The sequence below is a fragment of the Desmodus rotundus genome, chromosome 1 (assembly GCF_022682495.2).
Source record: "Desmodus rotundus isolate HL8 chromosome 1, HLdesRot8A.1, whole genome shotgun sequence".
NCBI classification, from domain to species: domain Eukaryota; kingdom Metazoa; phylum Chordata; class Mammalia; order Chiroptera; family Phyllostomidae; genus Desmodus; species Desmodus rotundus.
Window position 1 is genome coordinate 46,125,936 of NC_071387.1, and position 16,290 is coordinate 46,142,225.

At 39.9% G+C, this 16,290-nt stretch overlaps 1 protein-coding gene across 1 annotated transcript in view; it reads right to left on the minus strand.

Moving 5' to 3' along the window:
• GDA (guanine deaminase) overlaps nucleotides 1–16,290 on the minus strand; it is a 74,298-nt gene that overhangs the window by 20,037 nt on the left and 37,971 nt on the right. The window contains exons 3-7 of the mRNA XM_024555475.4: nucleotides 12,673–12,844; nucleotides 5,144–5,231; nucleotides 2,931–3,036; nucleotides 1,480–1,507; nucleotides 182–289 (exon numbers count right to left, since the gene is read on the minus strand). Coding sequence (XP_024411243.2) covers nucleotides 182–289; nucleotides 1,480–1,507; nucleotides 2,931–3,036; nucleotides 5,144–5,231; nucleotides 12,673–12,844 — 502 coding nt within the window. The remainder of the gene's footprint in view (nucleotides 1–181; nucleotides 290–1,479; nucleotides 1,508–2,930; nucleotides 3,037–5,143; nucleotides 5,232–12,672; nucleotides 12,845–16,290) is intronic.

Below are 16,290 nucleotides of genomic sequence, written 5' to 3' on the forward strand. Positions count from 1 at the left end.
AATTTAGTTTTCAGACCCAGACAAGTACCCTAGGAAGGCTGTGGAAAACTTTTTTCTCCCCTTCAACTGTGTGGGATTGAATCAAACATTCAAATATCACAGACTGCAAAATACAAACAGAAAAAGAGAATGGGGAAAGATGAGCTCTCGACAGAGGCATGAACAGGAGAAAAATACCCACCTGAATGTGCAAATCGTGGGTCTTTGCGATTTTTCCAAGTTCGCTCATCAACCTCTCAGAGCAGGACAGGGCAAAACGTGGTGTCACTATAGGCTTCACCCTAGGATACTGGAAATAATCAAAAACAGTTGATAAGGAAACTATGGGTATCATGAATGTGTAGCATATCGTACATCAAGGTGATTTTATGTCTTGATATTTGGGAACAGTCCTCCTTTCTAAGACTGGGTGGAAGTACCGGGTCTCATGGAAACAACTCATGGTTAAGGACACAGGAGAGTATATTCTGTAGCACCGAGTCCAATGGAAGAAGATCTTGTCCCAAATGATAGCCACCCCCTACTCCACATCCACAGGAAGGCTCAGTTGAGACCTACTCTGGTGGCTTTTAGGAAGAGAACAGAGAGGCAGAAGGAGAACTTTTAAAGGAGAGGGGGCGGTGGAGACCACAGGTGAGGAGGTGGCCTATTCCCCTTTCTGCATCCTGGGGAGGTGTGCTGGCCACGGCACCCTTAGGGCTGTTCAGTTGCAGAACTGGCTCTGATGTCACCTGAGGTGAGGGTCCGAGCAGGAAAGAAGACCTCATACAGGGATGGTGAGAATAAGGATCCACCAAGCTCCACCTAAGTCTCCAAGATTAGACTGGAAGACATTCTGAGGTTCCCTGTGGTTTCCAATCAGACTTCAAACAATGGTAAGGGAAGGATCTGGCTTGCCAATCGAAGAGTCTGCACTGTGGAACCATGAACCAGCCTGCTGGGGATGGGGCAGGAAACAGCTCTGCCTCCATAGGCTCAACAGCCGCAAGGCCTGCAAAGGGAGGTGCCTGGCTGAGGGCCTGCAGGCATGTGACATGCCACACATATATATGTGGACCAAGGTAGCCTGTGGCCGGGGCATCAGGGCTGGACACCACCTGTGTATCAGACCACATCAGGGGCTACAGCAGGCCAAAACCAACATTAACATAGCCAACAAACACCATGCCTCAATTTCCAGTTGCCCTCAATCTGTCCACAGCCGTGCAGCCGTCCCCTACCTCCGCAGAGACCAGTCCTATGGAATTAGAACATCCCGGAGGAAAGAGAGAAAACCACCAAGAAAGCAAAAAGTGCCCAATCTCACTGAGCTGAGTTGACAGGTCCACTGTGAAAATGATGTGAAGTTCTAGGAAAATACTTCTGCGTCCACAGGATAAACTAAACATACACAGATTACTCTCTGCCAAGCAACTTCATAACAAATCTTATAGCTAGACAAAGGCAATCCAAAAACAAACTGCAAATAAGTTTACTTACGTTCTTTTGGAGCATTTCTGACACAAATCTGAAAGAACACAACAAACGGGAAGTTAAAAATTTAGGCATTTTCAAAAAAAATTTTTTTAAGCATGAAAACATGATCTTTCCATGTCCTGTATCCCATACAAACATTTCCAACACTGCACATGTTTCACCGCCACTAATTAATGATTAACAAGTAGTAATTACTCTGCTTTCTCACTTGCAGAGATGGAGTGCAAAATCACAGGGAAGCACAATTTTGTCATCTAACATCAGCTGGGCTGTTCACAAGGGTTCCCACAGCACTCAGGACATTCTACCAGCCTGAGCTCGGCTTGGGAGAATATTGCGACATGGGATGCTCCGGGGATATTAAAGTCCTGGAGTCCTGTGTACCTGGCAGCATTTAGAAGCCATGGGGCTCTCTGTTCCTGATTTCCCTGAAGTGGAAGCTACTTGCTCACACAGTATCATCCTTTATTACCAAGGCAGTGTCCTACTCCACCTGGATTTGGAGTAAGGCAGAAGAAAAAGGTCAGAGCTGGTTGTGCAAAACGCGTGGTGATGGGGGTGGCAATCTTACCAATTACAGCTGCAGAGGTGGTGGTATCTGCATGGCCTACGAAATGGCTAATGCTGCCCTGGCTGGGAATGTTTGCTAGTTAGAGCTTCCTGCCTTCAGTGTGCCTTTGTTTCAGTATAAAATATGAATTAAGGTTTACTATGACCACAAATTCATAGAAAAGTTTAGCTGATGACCAATGCTAAGGGGAAGGTGTTGCTTCTTTTTCCCTGGGATTGGGTGGCATCCCCTCGGCCTCCCATTCAGAGGACACACTCAGGTGAAGGAAGCCTGGAGAATAAAGAAAAGCAGGACTTCTAAAATTTGCATCGGGATATGTTTGGACTTGGAGAAGATTTAAATCTAAAGAAATTTCTTGTATGCGTAGCTCTTGGGTGTTGAGTGTCACACAACACAATTCCTTGTCCAATCCTTAAGGCACTATGGAAAAGCCATTAAAAAATGTAGAAAAAGTACCCATAGGATCAGTAGAATATCCCAGCATAAGATAAAAAGTTCAAATCCGTGTTGTTCGAGGGTCAACTTTAATTTAATGAGTAGGCCACACACACACTTAAAGCAAGTCCAATATACAGGAGAAGACTAGATCTATAACAAAGGAGAGGGTAAATCATTTACTTCAAAAGAGAATCCCTCCGTTTACATAGGGGCTTACCCTAGGACTCCTATAACAAGTTCCCAGAAGCTTTAAACTATAATTTAGTACACAAAAATAGTATTGGCATGCAACTTTTTTACAGGACCCGCTGAATTTCATAAAGGTGGGCAAACCCACACTGCAACATGTGTGCACATTCCGCCTGGTTCAGAGGTTTCCTCCCTGTCTCCAGCTCCATCAGTGCCGCTGAGGGGATGCCTTCCACACAAATGAAGACAAACATACCTCTCTGTTTCCGTGATTGATTCCTCGGTGGTTTCCTTATATTCTGGGAAACTGTCATTCTTGTCCATGCTGACTTTGCCCACAAATGCCCGCTGCCCAAATTTATCTGAGGCACACAAAGAGAATCTAAAGTCATGTGTCTTTCCCATACAGTACCTCTTGTGAGACTTCTAAAAACTTAAAATCATTATGAAAACATAGGTGAGAATGTTAAAGATGATTCATTGAGAATAACAACAACAACAAAACCCCACTAAGATCTGTAAGTAGCATCTATCGCTTCAACCACCGCCTCCCCGACCCCCACTTCCAGGCTGGTCAGGTAATGATTGGGTGTTTTGTACTTATTATTCAGCTTTTCCCTTTGCTTACACAGGTTGTCTATATTTTTACTCAAGTCATAACTACCCTTGTTCCCATATTATCACATGAAGAGGGGACGGCCTCAGGCCCTGGTGAAACACTGTATTCAACCTTGACACGTCTCCACCTTTTTCTTCTTTATTCCTTCTCTTTTGTCCATGATTCTCAATTTCCCTCCCGTTTCCCACCCTACCACTGTCCCATGGATTGAGTCCCTCTCTAGACTTTTCTTCCATTTTACAGAAAAAGCAGCATGGTCTAGGGATAAGAGAAAGGGCACTGGAGTTTGACAGACTTGGTTGGACTTGACTCCTTCTTCCTCTGATTACTTCCAGGATGGTGGATATTATTTATTTAAGGTCTAAATATCTATGTGTCCAGTGTGCTGTGCTACGTGCAGGGTTAGAAGGAACACACCCTACAGTGTGCATAAAGTATCTGACATATGCTTAGAAAAGACATTGCCACTATTCTTAACTGTAGCTGTGCCAATATTATTATCTGTAACAAAAATTATATTTAGTCCTACTAGCAGCTCTCAACACTAAAGAACCTAGGTGTCTTTAGAGGTTCTCGAGGAATTCTGTTTCAGTTAGAAGTTCAGTGTACTTTGGGCATTGTTAATTCTTTTTACAATGTCTCCACTTCTAAGACTCTTACAGAAGTCTTTCTGCCTCTCTTTCCCTGTAATTCATTTTAATAACTAGCCATTAGATTACTTCTTCTTAAAATACCACCTTCATCACATACTTCATTTGGCTCAAAACCATCTGAGTTTTTGATGTATATTCAAATCTTTCTACAGTCTGCACATTCTACCCACCCAGCCTACTTACTCTCCCACCCCACCCCTGTGCAATGAATCCTGCCTCCCACTTCAGCCACTCTGTTCCCTGCTTCCAGTGTCCACTACAGACACTCCTGTCTCCATGCCGTCGTTCATCTCACTTCCCCTGTCTGGAGGACATTTTCCTCTTTCTCCATTTTATCTTTCCTTCAAAGCCAAGTTTTAAAATCTCTTCCCTTCCAGGAAGTCTTCCTAGATGTTCCAGTTTGGGGTTCCTCTGTGTCTCCTCCCAAAACAGCAATAGTTATTTTCAGCATCATCCTCCAGGCCTTTGGCATCAACGACCTTAGTCAGCATATCAGCCAACTGCATTTACTGAGCACCTGCTATATGCTAGGCACTGCGTTGGACACAAGTTTCAGAATCATCAACCTAAATCAAGCCCCAGCTCTGCTAACTAGCTGTGTGACTTGGGCATGTTTCGTAACCTCTCCGAGCATCAGTTCATCCATTTGAAACACGAGGATGTAATAACTGCCTCCGAAGGCTGTTTGCAACTTAGCTGACATGATCCATGTGGAGTGCCTTGCATGGTGCCAGGCATCTTAGTAAGAGCACTGCAGCTGTTCCTAAAGTTGCTCATCAATGTGTGTAGTTATGAATCAATTAATCCTATCTGGCAGCTCAAGGGCAGAGACGATGCTGTTTCATTTTGTTCCCAGAAATTTGCACGGCGCCCTGAGCGTAACCAACAGCCAAGATATGTCTGTTGACTGTAACACAGTGTTGCCATCACTAGAATTAATAAACCCACTCCAAAAAGCCCTAAATTAATGCACATCATTCTGGAACCAAAAATCATAAGTAACTAATCAAATTACTTAAATAATAAAAAACATTCAGGGGCCACAGTAATACACAGACACCTAATTACTTGCAAGAGAGGCAATGCTCAAATTCCAGCAGTTAAAAGCTGAGACTGCCCACAAGCATAACTCGCTGCCAGAGACGGTCTGGCTGCCTTTGTTGGATGGGCCCCTAAATCAGGCTTTCACCTCCTCACCTGTAATTTCCGCAAGGAGCAGAGATGAGTCGGTGTAAATGGTTGCAAAGTAACAAGCTGTGGTTGTTCCATTCTTCAGTGTTCTCCTCTAAAAATAAATCACCAAAACCATAAGTCACATGTGCCAAGAAAGTCACGTGGCATGTACAGATGAAAATAGAATTCTAGTTTTTAATTTGAAAATGTTTTTATTTAAAGGTATGTCATCTCAATATGAAACACAGTTCAGGTAAATGGCAAAAGTACTGACATTCCAAAAGTGTGAGCTGGAGGAGAAGTTGCTACTTTTGATTTCCTAGATTCACACAGTTCTGTTTTGCAGAATTCATAAAATGTGATGCTAATTAATTCCTTATCTTTTAGGTTTGTGTTAGCATATGCAAAATTTATTGCATATAGGAGTGAATAAGTGAGATTTTTCTATCTATTACGGCATAAAAGAATTCAGCCAGACTTCTAGTTCAACCTGACAGATTGGTCACATGTATCTATGGCTCTTCCTGAGCAAATTTCCACTAAAATGGCAGTAAAAGAGTACAAGATTTATTACTCAACAAGAACATAAGAAGAGACATGAACAGAAGAAACATTTCAACATCCCCTTGGAAGACAAAGAATAGGGATGAGAACCTGAATGCCACTTAGGAAGAGAGAGACACAGAAGTATGTGGCTGTTAACAGGGAATTGGCTCCAAGTCTGTCTACAAATGATGGAGCCCTGGCAGGACCCTTCTCCTCCCTGTTGAAGTCAGCCAACCACGCCTAATCTGTGCAAGAAACATGTACTCTTTGTAGAAATTGGGTAGTATTTAGAGGATAAAAGACCCAAAGGACAAGATGGGACACAGGCTGAAAAGAAGAGGCTTACGGGCAAATCTGGCTCATCTCAAGAGTCCCTCAGTCAGCTTGCCCAGATTGCCACGTGTATTACACCCACCACTCCTGGCAGGACTGAAGGACGGACAAGACAAGTAACTCTATAAGAAAGACATCCTCACAATGACAAGAGGGGCCCCACAAGGCTGCTCACTACCTTCACTGTTTCTTCTACACTGAAGTTCACTACTAAACAAGAACTACTCCCACCCAGATCTTCCAATTGACACCTTAGGGCATCAAACTTAAGTATGATCATATGCTCAAGCTTCAACAGACACTGAAGGAGAGCTGCTGTGGAAAGGAGGAGCAGAAGGAAAAACTGTGGAAGAAATATTGGAAGAAACAAGATCAGAATGAAGTGCAATGTGATTAAAACAATATGATTAACATTCTGAAAAAAATTATAGCATCCACAAGACAAGAACGGAATGCTATGAGAATCAAAGAACAAGAGTTTTACAAAAGCAAAAATTTTATAAGTGAAATTTGGAAGTCAATAGAAGGGTTGTAGGATAAATTAAAAGAGAATCCCTCAGGGGAAAAACACTTTGAACTTAAATAACAGGGAAGAGCATGCCCCATATATCAGACAGCAGTCTCTACTCTGCATCAGCTAATTGCTGAAAAAAGCAAATGAGAGCCCAGTGATGTCAGTCAATCCCAAAGGACAAGAGAATTTGAAAAGCTGGAATTTTTTGTCAATCTTTTCAAATTTGAAGACACTTTGCACATGAAATAAAATGCATCTGGCTGCCAATAGAGGATGATTAGAACCTGCCAGCTACACACAAGGATGGGCTGTCTATGAGAATCACAAGTCCAGGAGGAAAGCTGATATCATGACAGAAACATCAAATTCAATCTCCAGCAACTCCTAAAGTGTCTGCAGCCTGGGTACTCAGTAAATATGTATTGAATGAACACCTGAGGAAGCTGAATGACTAAGCAACAAGAGCCATAAATAAACTAAAATTAATATTCTTAGATAAATAGAATAGGACATGATGTCCTTGAAGGAGGACAGGCTATTATAACAGTAGAGTGAATAAATGACTTGCAAAATTGGCCTATTGCGTTCTTGAAGAATGATGCAATAGGGCATAAAGAAACTTTTTTGGACTAATAAAAATCTTCTAAAACTGGATTGTGGTGATGGTTGCACATTGAACCTTAAAATTAATGAGTTTGTGATATGTAAATTATATCTCAATGAGGTTATTTTTAAAAGAAAAAAATAATGAGGTACAAAAGTATATACAAAAGTTTCAACATTTTCCTGACAGGAGTTACCAAAAAAAAAAAAAAGAAGATTGAAAGGAAGAATATATTCAGAGAGAAAAAGACATTCCCTAATTGGAAGATAGACAGGAGTTCTCACAATGAATGAACTACATATTAAAGATAATGAACTGAAAAAAATCTGTAAGTGAAATATCAGAATATCCTGAAGGCCAGCAAATTAGCCAGAATGCAATGAGAATCAGATTGACATCAGCACATTGGATGCTGATGGGCAAATCATTTCAAATAGAATTCTCTCTATGATGGAAGCACACTATTTAAGAGTCAGAATAAAGTAAAACCATTTTTGATAATTCAAGTATTTGAAATATTTATCACTCACTTTACTGAAAAAGAATTATCAGAGCTATATTCCAAGAAAATAAAGAATGAATCTAAAAGAAAGGGGATCCAAATATCTTAAGAAAAAGTAAAACTCGGAGGAGACTTCTGGTCAAGATGGAGGCATAGGTAAACACAGCTCACCTCCTCACGCAACCACAGCAAAAATTACAACTAAAATACAAAACAACTATCGCCCAGAATCGTCAGAAAATTAAATAGTATGGAAATCTGACAACCAAGAAATTAAAGAAGTCACATTCATCCAGATGGGTAGGAGGGGTGGAGATGCCAAGATGCATGGAGACACATGGAGATGTAAAGAGGCAGAATGGGCAGTCCCACCCCCACAAATGGTGGGTAAAAATTGGAAGAATACATCAGGGGTGAAGGATCCCAGCCCCACACCAGACCACCCAGCCCAGGTTCCAGTGCCAGGAAGATAAGTCGCCAAAGCTTTGGGCTATAAAAACCAGTGGTGGTTGAGGCAGCTGAAGAAACTGCAGGATTCTCTGGAGTCTCCTCTTAAAGGGCCTTCAATGACTTAGGACTTACACAGACTCACTTACTCAGGGCTCCAGCACTGGGGCAGTAGCTGGAAGAACACCAGTGGCATACAGGGAGAATCTGAAGTGTCTGGCATCAGGGCAAGTGCCAAGGGACAGCTTCCTCCTAGACAAAACTCCAGAGGCCAGGCAGCAGCATTGTCCCCTTTCTGAGCCCTCCCCCACACACAGAGCACAGAGTAAGGACACAGTATCAGAGACTCGATCATCCTGGCTCATACAGGTTGCCCCTCACTGGCAATTACCTAAGGCTCTGTCCCATTTAACTTACTGGTGTGTTCTTCTACAATAGGCCATGCTACGAAGACAGGAAGTCAAAGCCGCTCTACCTGATACATAGAAACAAACACAGGGAGGCTGCCCAAATGAGCAGACAAAGGAAAGAACTGAACAATAAGGAGATAAGCAATCTATCAGATGCAGAGTTCAAAACACTGGTTATCAGGATGCTCAAGGAACTCATTAGGTATTCAACAACATTAAAAAAAGGACCCAGGAAGAAATGAAGTTTACAATAAATGAACTAAAGAAAAATTTACAAGAAACCAACAGTGGAGTGGATGGACCCAAGAATTAGGTCAATGATTTGGAACATAAGGAAGAAAAAATATTCAATCAGAGCAGCAAGAAGAAAAAAGAGTCCAAAAAAAAAAAAAAAAACAAGGATAGGCTAAGGAGCCCCTGGGACAACTTCAAACATACCAACATTTGAATCACAGGGGTGCTAGAAGGAGAAGAGAAATAACAAGAAATTGAAAACTTATTTGAAAAAATAATGAAAGAAAACTTCCCTAAATTGTGAAAGGAAATAGACATACAAGTCCAGGAAGCACAGAGAGCCCCAGACAAGATGGGCACAAAGAGGACCATACCAAGCCACTTTATAATTAAAATGCCAAAGGTTAAAAATAAAGAGAGAATCTTAAAAGCAGCAAGAGAAAAGCAGACAATTAACTACAAAGGAGTTCCCATAAGATTATCAGCTGATTTCTCAAAAGAAACTTTGCAGGCTAGAAGAGACAGGCAAGAAGTATTCAAAGTGATGAAAAGCAAGTACCTACATTTAAGATTACTCTATCCAGCAAAGCTATCATTTAGAATGGAAGGGCAGATAAAGTGCTTCCCAGTCAAGGTAAAACTAAAGGAGTTCATCATCACCAAGCCATTATTACATGAAATGTTAAAGGGACTTATTTAAGAAAAAGAAGATCAAAACTATGAACATTAAAATGGCAATAAATTCACACCTATCAACAATTAAATATAAAAAACAAACTAAGCAAACAAAAAGAATAAAAACAGAATCATAGATACAAAGATCATTTGGGGGGTTATCAGTTGGGAAAGGGAAAGGAGGGAATGAGGGAAAAGGTGCAGGGAATAAGAAGTGCAAATTGTAGTTACAGAATGGGCAGGGGGAGGTCAAGAACAGTATAAGAAATGGGGAAGCTAAAGAATTTATATGCCTGACCCATGGACATGAACTAAGGTGGGGGGAGTTCCTGGAGGGAATGGGGGGTACCAGGTGGAGGGGGAAAAGGGAGAAAAATTAGGACAATTTTAATAACATAATCAATAAAATATATTTAAAAAGTAAAAACTCATTGTTAAAGTAAGTGCAGGTGTTGAAAATAATAAACTGTAATTAAATAAAATGAATTATAAAATATTAAATTTAAACATTAAAACTTATTTATGTTAAATTAAGTGAAGATAGTACATAATAAACTGAAACTAAAATCTCAGAAGATATATCACAGGACTTGGTGAGGGGGGTTATAACCTGAGAAGGGAAAGGTGTGTAAGATTCTTGACTCATTATACGAGAGAATATAGAGAAAAAATGATAGAAGACTTGCTTAATACTTTTTAATGACTGAGTCTAATAGAGATGTAAAAAGTGTCATGTGCAGATAACCATAAAAATTGACCTTTAGTTGTGTCATAAAATAACAGTGAATTAATTGCCAAGAAAAATAATCATAAAAATTACGTTCACTAACCAGAGTAAAATAAACTCCAAATTCAAACAGAAGTATAATTAGACATTTTCTAAATTCTCAAAAATTTAAATACCTTTCTAAATTCTGGGCTTGAAGATGAAATCAAAATGGAAAATTTCAGCTATTTAGCAATGAGGACCATGGAAATACTACCCACAGATGTCAAAATCTAGGGTGTAAAACTCTGTGGTCTTGATTGCCTGTTTGTTGAAATATAGATCTAGAACTGTTTTCTGAGGGAGAAAATAAAAAACAAAAATGTCTTGATTCTATTCATGGGTACTGCCTTAGCATAGCACCCCTGTGCATGGCCAGGTGCAGTCTTCAGCCTGAGGACACGTTCTAGTTAACAAATCTCAATTTGTACACAGCTGTCAACCACGCCCTTGGCTCATGCAGTTCTTACAGTGTGTGGTCCTGCTCATAATCAGAAACATTGGCTGCAGGAACTGCAAATGCTTGTTGCAAAGAACACCTACTTTGTACTCACTGACATCAAATTCTTTAAAAAAAATTTTTTTATTTTAATTTTATTGTTGTTCAAGTACAGTTTTGTGCCTTTCCCCCCACCCAGCCCAATCCCCAGCCCTCCCCACCTCCCTCCCGTTTCCACCCCCCCTGTTATTGTCCATCTGTCCTTTATAATTGTTCCTACAAACCCTTCACCCTTCTCCCCTGAAATTCCCTCCCCTCTCCCCTCTGGTCACTGTCAGCCTGCTCTCAATTTCAGACTGACATCAAATTCTTACTCTAATCCCTGACTTAAGAAATAAAACTTATGGAGTATGGCCTGAAGGACACGTAGTTCTAGATACTCTCTAAACATAAAAGACTGGAGTATCTGGACTTTTTGATACTATAGCAACTTGACGATATATATATTTTGACAACATAGCATGTAAGTATATTGGAATATGGGGTATAATTTTCTTAAATTTCGGTATGAAAAATAGATATGCTTTATTTCCCTGAACACATCTTTTTAAATCACACAGACAGTGTAGAATTCAAACCTGATTTCCCTCTGTGGGTCAGCTGCTAGACACTTAAGCCAACTTTGTGACAAAAAACCATGGCATATATTTACCGTCTAATTTTATTTTATTTTTTCTCCTCTCTTTTTTCCTTTGCCATGATTTTGTGACTTGTTTTCTTCTGTTGGGTACTATGCAACTTTAAGATATTTCAAACCAGTTTTAGAATAATGCAAGGTATTAATATATTTTGAAAATAAAAATTTTTGGTGTGGTTAACACAATTCATTAACACAATGCACCGGGAACTCCATACACAGCTTTAGTCCTTCTCAGTTTTCCAGGGTCATGCAGACAGACGCTAAATATGTAAGACCCACAATTACACTGAATGTATAATTCAGTGAGGCAAGTGTCTAAATGATAGCACTTGCTTTTATTCTTTAAGGCTTGAGTGATGTAAGACCAGGGAACTAGCAGGATAACTGATCGCAAAATGTGGCTTATAATAGTGTCATCAGCACATAGCCATCCCTTTAGGAGAAAATTCATCAATAGGTCCAACAAAAATGCAGGAATATTCAGACTAAGTGTCCTGAATGATAAGAGGTAGTGGTCAGAGAAGGTATTTGCAACTTTAATTCTCAATTGCAGAAGCTGTTTCTGGTTGCTAAATGGATTGGGCATAGGGTTGGTGTAGAAAGACCGGAAATGATTTTCTGAGGGAGTGAAATGAAGGACATTTGCAGAGCCTTCAACATAGGGTTGGCACACACTACAGCCACAGTTAAATGACTGAACTAGCCTCATAGTTCCCTCTAGTGGTGACAATGCTCATTACATCCCCATATGCTCTGTAATGGAAACATCCTATTTTCCCTCCTTGTGAAGCTACAAAAATAGCATGACATCCTTATGATTGTAATTTAAATTTTTTATTTTACATTTCCTTGGTTATTTTTTAATGCAAACACATGGGGTGCTTACCATATGTCAGGCACTATTTTAAGAACGTTACAAATATTAACTTGCTTAACTATTGTAACAATCCTGTGAAATAGTCATGATCATTATCTCTATTTTTTTTTACAGATGGGGAAGATGAGTTGCAGAACTTTCCAAAGGTTGTGCAGCTATTCCTTATGGCCCCCAGAACAGTATTGTGGACTAACAGGAGTAAGAGAACACACATATGTATTAAACCCAAATTAGTAAAGTAAAACACAAAAAATAAAAGACAGAGAGTCATGAGAACCCACCAGATTGGGGGTTTGGGAATTCGAATTTAAGTCCTCTCTGTGCTAGTGACAAGCTGTGCAGTGAGGTGGTCACAAACTCACTGGGCTGTGAAAGACTGAGAAAATCTCAGTTGTCCATTCTAGCCTTAACTGCCTGTGTTTTACACTTAAAATTTGCCCCAAGAAATGAATGTGTCTACAGGTGACCAAACATAGTACACCAAGTCTCGCAAGCAGGATACTTACGACAACTCTAGTGTATACTTCCTCAGCAAAATCGGTGCTCTTGAATTTGAGTTCTGTAGGAAATGTATAGTTGGTCAGCCACTCCAGAAGCTGCAGGTCCATACGACTCCCAGCAAAGGAATACTGAGAGGCATGGATGTGTGTATCAACCAGCCCGGGCATGAGGAACTCACTGGAAATGCAGATGAGAGAAAAAGAATTTAATAGCATCCTTAGTCATTTTCTGTAACTTTCAATCATGTTGTCTCTCGGCAATGATTGAACTGTTCACCCCACATAGGCTTGGAGCTGAAGCCATCAGATGAATAAATTCTCCTCTTATTTAGAGATCAAGAAATCAAAACGAAGCTCTGCCCAGAAAGACATAGCTCCTAACTTGGAATGGCTGGTGTGAGGTTAGCCACAGATGAAGAAGGGAGGGAAGAGCACAGCGCTGGATAGAGGCAAAGCAGTCAGAGCACAAGAAAGGATGAAGCGATGCTTTCATTCTATGACTTTGTTCTCACAATTTGGGGCTGGAAGACAGTGGGGGAAAAATGAGAGAGGAGGTCTCCAAATCTCCTAGAGCCAGGATGAGGAGTCAGACACAAGCCACTAAGGATAAATGAAGAAGAGACATGAAGATACTATTGTGATGCTTCATGCTTCCGATCACTCCTGCTGTTACCCTGATCCACCAATTAAGTTTTACATTTCTATGAACTCTTCTAACAAGAAGTCCTTGAAACATGTTTCTAAGAGTTTTCAGAGGCACTACCCACACAACTGAAGTAGCCCATTACTAAGAGATATTTAAAACTTTTTTAAAGAACTATTTCTGTTCATCAGTATTTATTGTGTTTAATGTCATCGAAACAGATATTTGTTAAAAGATACTATGTACCACCATCACCCCAAATAAATATTATATTTTTATATACATAAAGGATTTGAACTCAAAACTTGACCTAACAAAAAATCCCTTATACTACTAATTCAAATGTATACCACCTCCGTGGAAAACAAATAAAAACCTGGGTATCTACAAATGCTTTATTTTTAAAAAACGATAACTGGAAGTGATAACAATGCTGCTGATGATGGTGACAACAGGTCATGTTTACTGAAGATGTACATGTACTGGGCCCTGGGCACAGCATTCTATGTGCATCGTCGTATTTGTTCAGTACAGGGGTTTAGAACACACATTCTTGACTCAGGCTGCCTGGTTTTGAATTCATGCCCCACCGCAAACCAGCAGTGGGATATTCAACATGTAATTTAATCTCTCTGTGGTTCAGTTTCCCCTATGTAAAATGGAGATAGGAGTACCACGACAGGGCTGTCGTGAGGATTGAGTTAGCATGAAAAAACAGTACTTAGAGGATGGAAAACACTCCAAAAATATTAGTTGTGATGATGATGTAATACTCACAACAAATCTATGAAATAATATTGTTATCCTCATTTACATAAGAGTAAACTGCAGCTCAGGAAATTTAAGTAACTTGAAAAAAGTAATTATTCAACTAGTCAACTCAATTCAAACCATGGCTGTTGTCAGTGACTGTGGACACTTGGTCATGATGCTCCATGTGTCAGAACTGTTAACTCACTTTAGAAATGAAGAGCAGTGACAACTGTAAGCACAGCCAAAAGGCAGTGCTGAGGGGGCATGCAGAAAGGGAGGGTGAAATACAGATTCCCTGGAGGTATTAGTCACTGACCTCTTCAATCCTTGCGTCTTTTATTGTCTCTACCACCGTAAAATGGAATGGAAGTATGACTTCTTCATATAGTTGAATTGTTCAGTCAAATATTATTTCCCAAGTTACTAATATGTTTTAAAAATTATACTAAGCTTTGTGGGAAGTTCAAAGAGAAATAAGGCATCTTGTTGTCCTCAAAGAGATTATAACCTAGTTAGGAGATTAGGGGTGAGTAAGGGCTTGTGTGTGTGTGTGTGTGTGAGAGAGAGAGAGAGAGAGAGAGAAGATGTTAAAAAAAGGATAAGTATAGTGGTCAAAGCATAAAGGGTTTAAGTGAGCAATTTCATGCCTAGTAATTTACCCAAGTAAAATAAAAAAGCAAGAAAAAAAAGAATGTTCATAGCAGCTTCAATGGGAAACAATCTAAATACCATAGGAAAAATGGATAAGCTTTGGTATATTAATACAGTGGAATATTATTCAGCAATGAAAAAGAATGAACTACTTACTCCTATACACACCAGTATGAATGTATCTCAGAAGCGTTATGATGGATGGAAAAGTCCAGACACAAAAGAGCACCTGTTGAGTTATTCCATTTATATGACATTCAAAAACAGGTAAAAGTAATCTATGTGATAGAGACTACACAGGGGTTGCCTATGGGGGCTGGAGCGTGACTGGAAGGGGCACAAGGCAACATTCTAGGACGAGAGGAATCTTGATTGGTATGTTGGTTACATAGATATATATTTATAAAACTTTAGTAAATTATATACCTAAGATCTATGCATTTTACTATGTAAAATGTTTTCTAAATAATAACAATAAAAAAACTTTTTTTAGAAAGAGTCTTGAACACTCAATTTAGTGAATCAACCTGTATTTGTTATTCTATATCCAAGAGTAAGGGAAGCATGAGGACGTGCATTTTTCTGTGTTTTATTTTCTTTGGCAGAACTCTAACGTATTAAATCTCTGGTTTAGAAGATCTGATGGTGGCAGGCATGTGTGAAAAGACTCCTTCGATCTCTCAAACATGAGATTTCTGAATAGAGATTATGGTGACAGAACCAAAAAGGAAAAGGATAAATACAAGAGAAAGAACTTGATTGTTAATTAGGAAGCAAAGGAGAGAAACGAGTCAAAGACAGTAAGTTTTGAGCACGAGGTGCTGAACATATTGCATAAAGTCAAAGGATTTAGGAGAAAACTCCATTTGAGGGAACGGTGATGCCATATTAAGCCTGGAGTCAAAGTACGACCCTCAAGATTTTTAAAAGCAATTGGAAATGTGAGCTAAGAGGTCGCGGAAGAGTTAAAGATAGGACTGAGATTTGAGAGTCTCCTCTGTGTGGGAAACCCCAGAAGCTGGTGGCGCCTGAGGTGTCTACAGAGGGAAGAACAAAACTAACCCTTGAGCAGTCCCCTCCTTTTCCCGTCTTTGGCAGTTGGACACAACAAGGTTTATTTGGGCCGCTTATTTTCTTAATCGAATCTACTGTGGTTTTAAGTGTACAGTTCTATAATACATCAGCTGTATACTGTATTGTGTGTTCACCACCTAAAGTTTAATCTCCTATCACCATTTGTCTCCCGTTTACCCTCTTCTACCTCTCTCCAGCCTCCTTTCCCTCTGGTAATCACTATGCTGTTGTCTGTATCTATGAGCTTGTTTTATTTTTTATTTTTTTGCTTCATTCCTTCACCTATTTTGCCCAGCCCCCTAACCAGCCTCCCTGCTGACAGCTGTCAATCTGTTCTCTGTATCTATCAGTCTGTTTCTATGTGTTTATTTTGTTAATTAGATTCCACGTATAAGTGGAATCATATGGTATTTGTCTTTCTTTGATTGGCTTATTTCACTTAGCATAATACACTCTCCTGATCCACCCATGCTGTCACCAAAGGTAAGGTGTCTTGCTTTCTA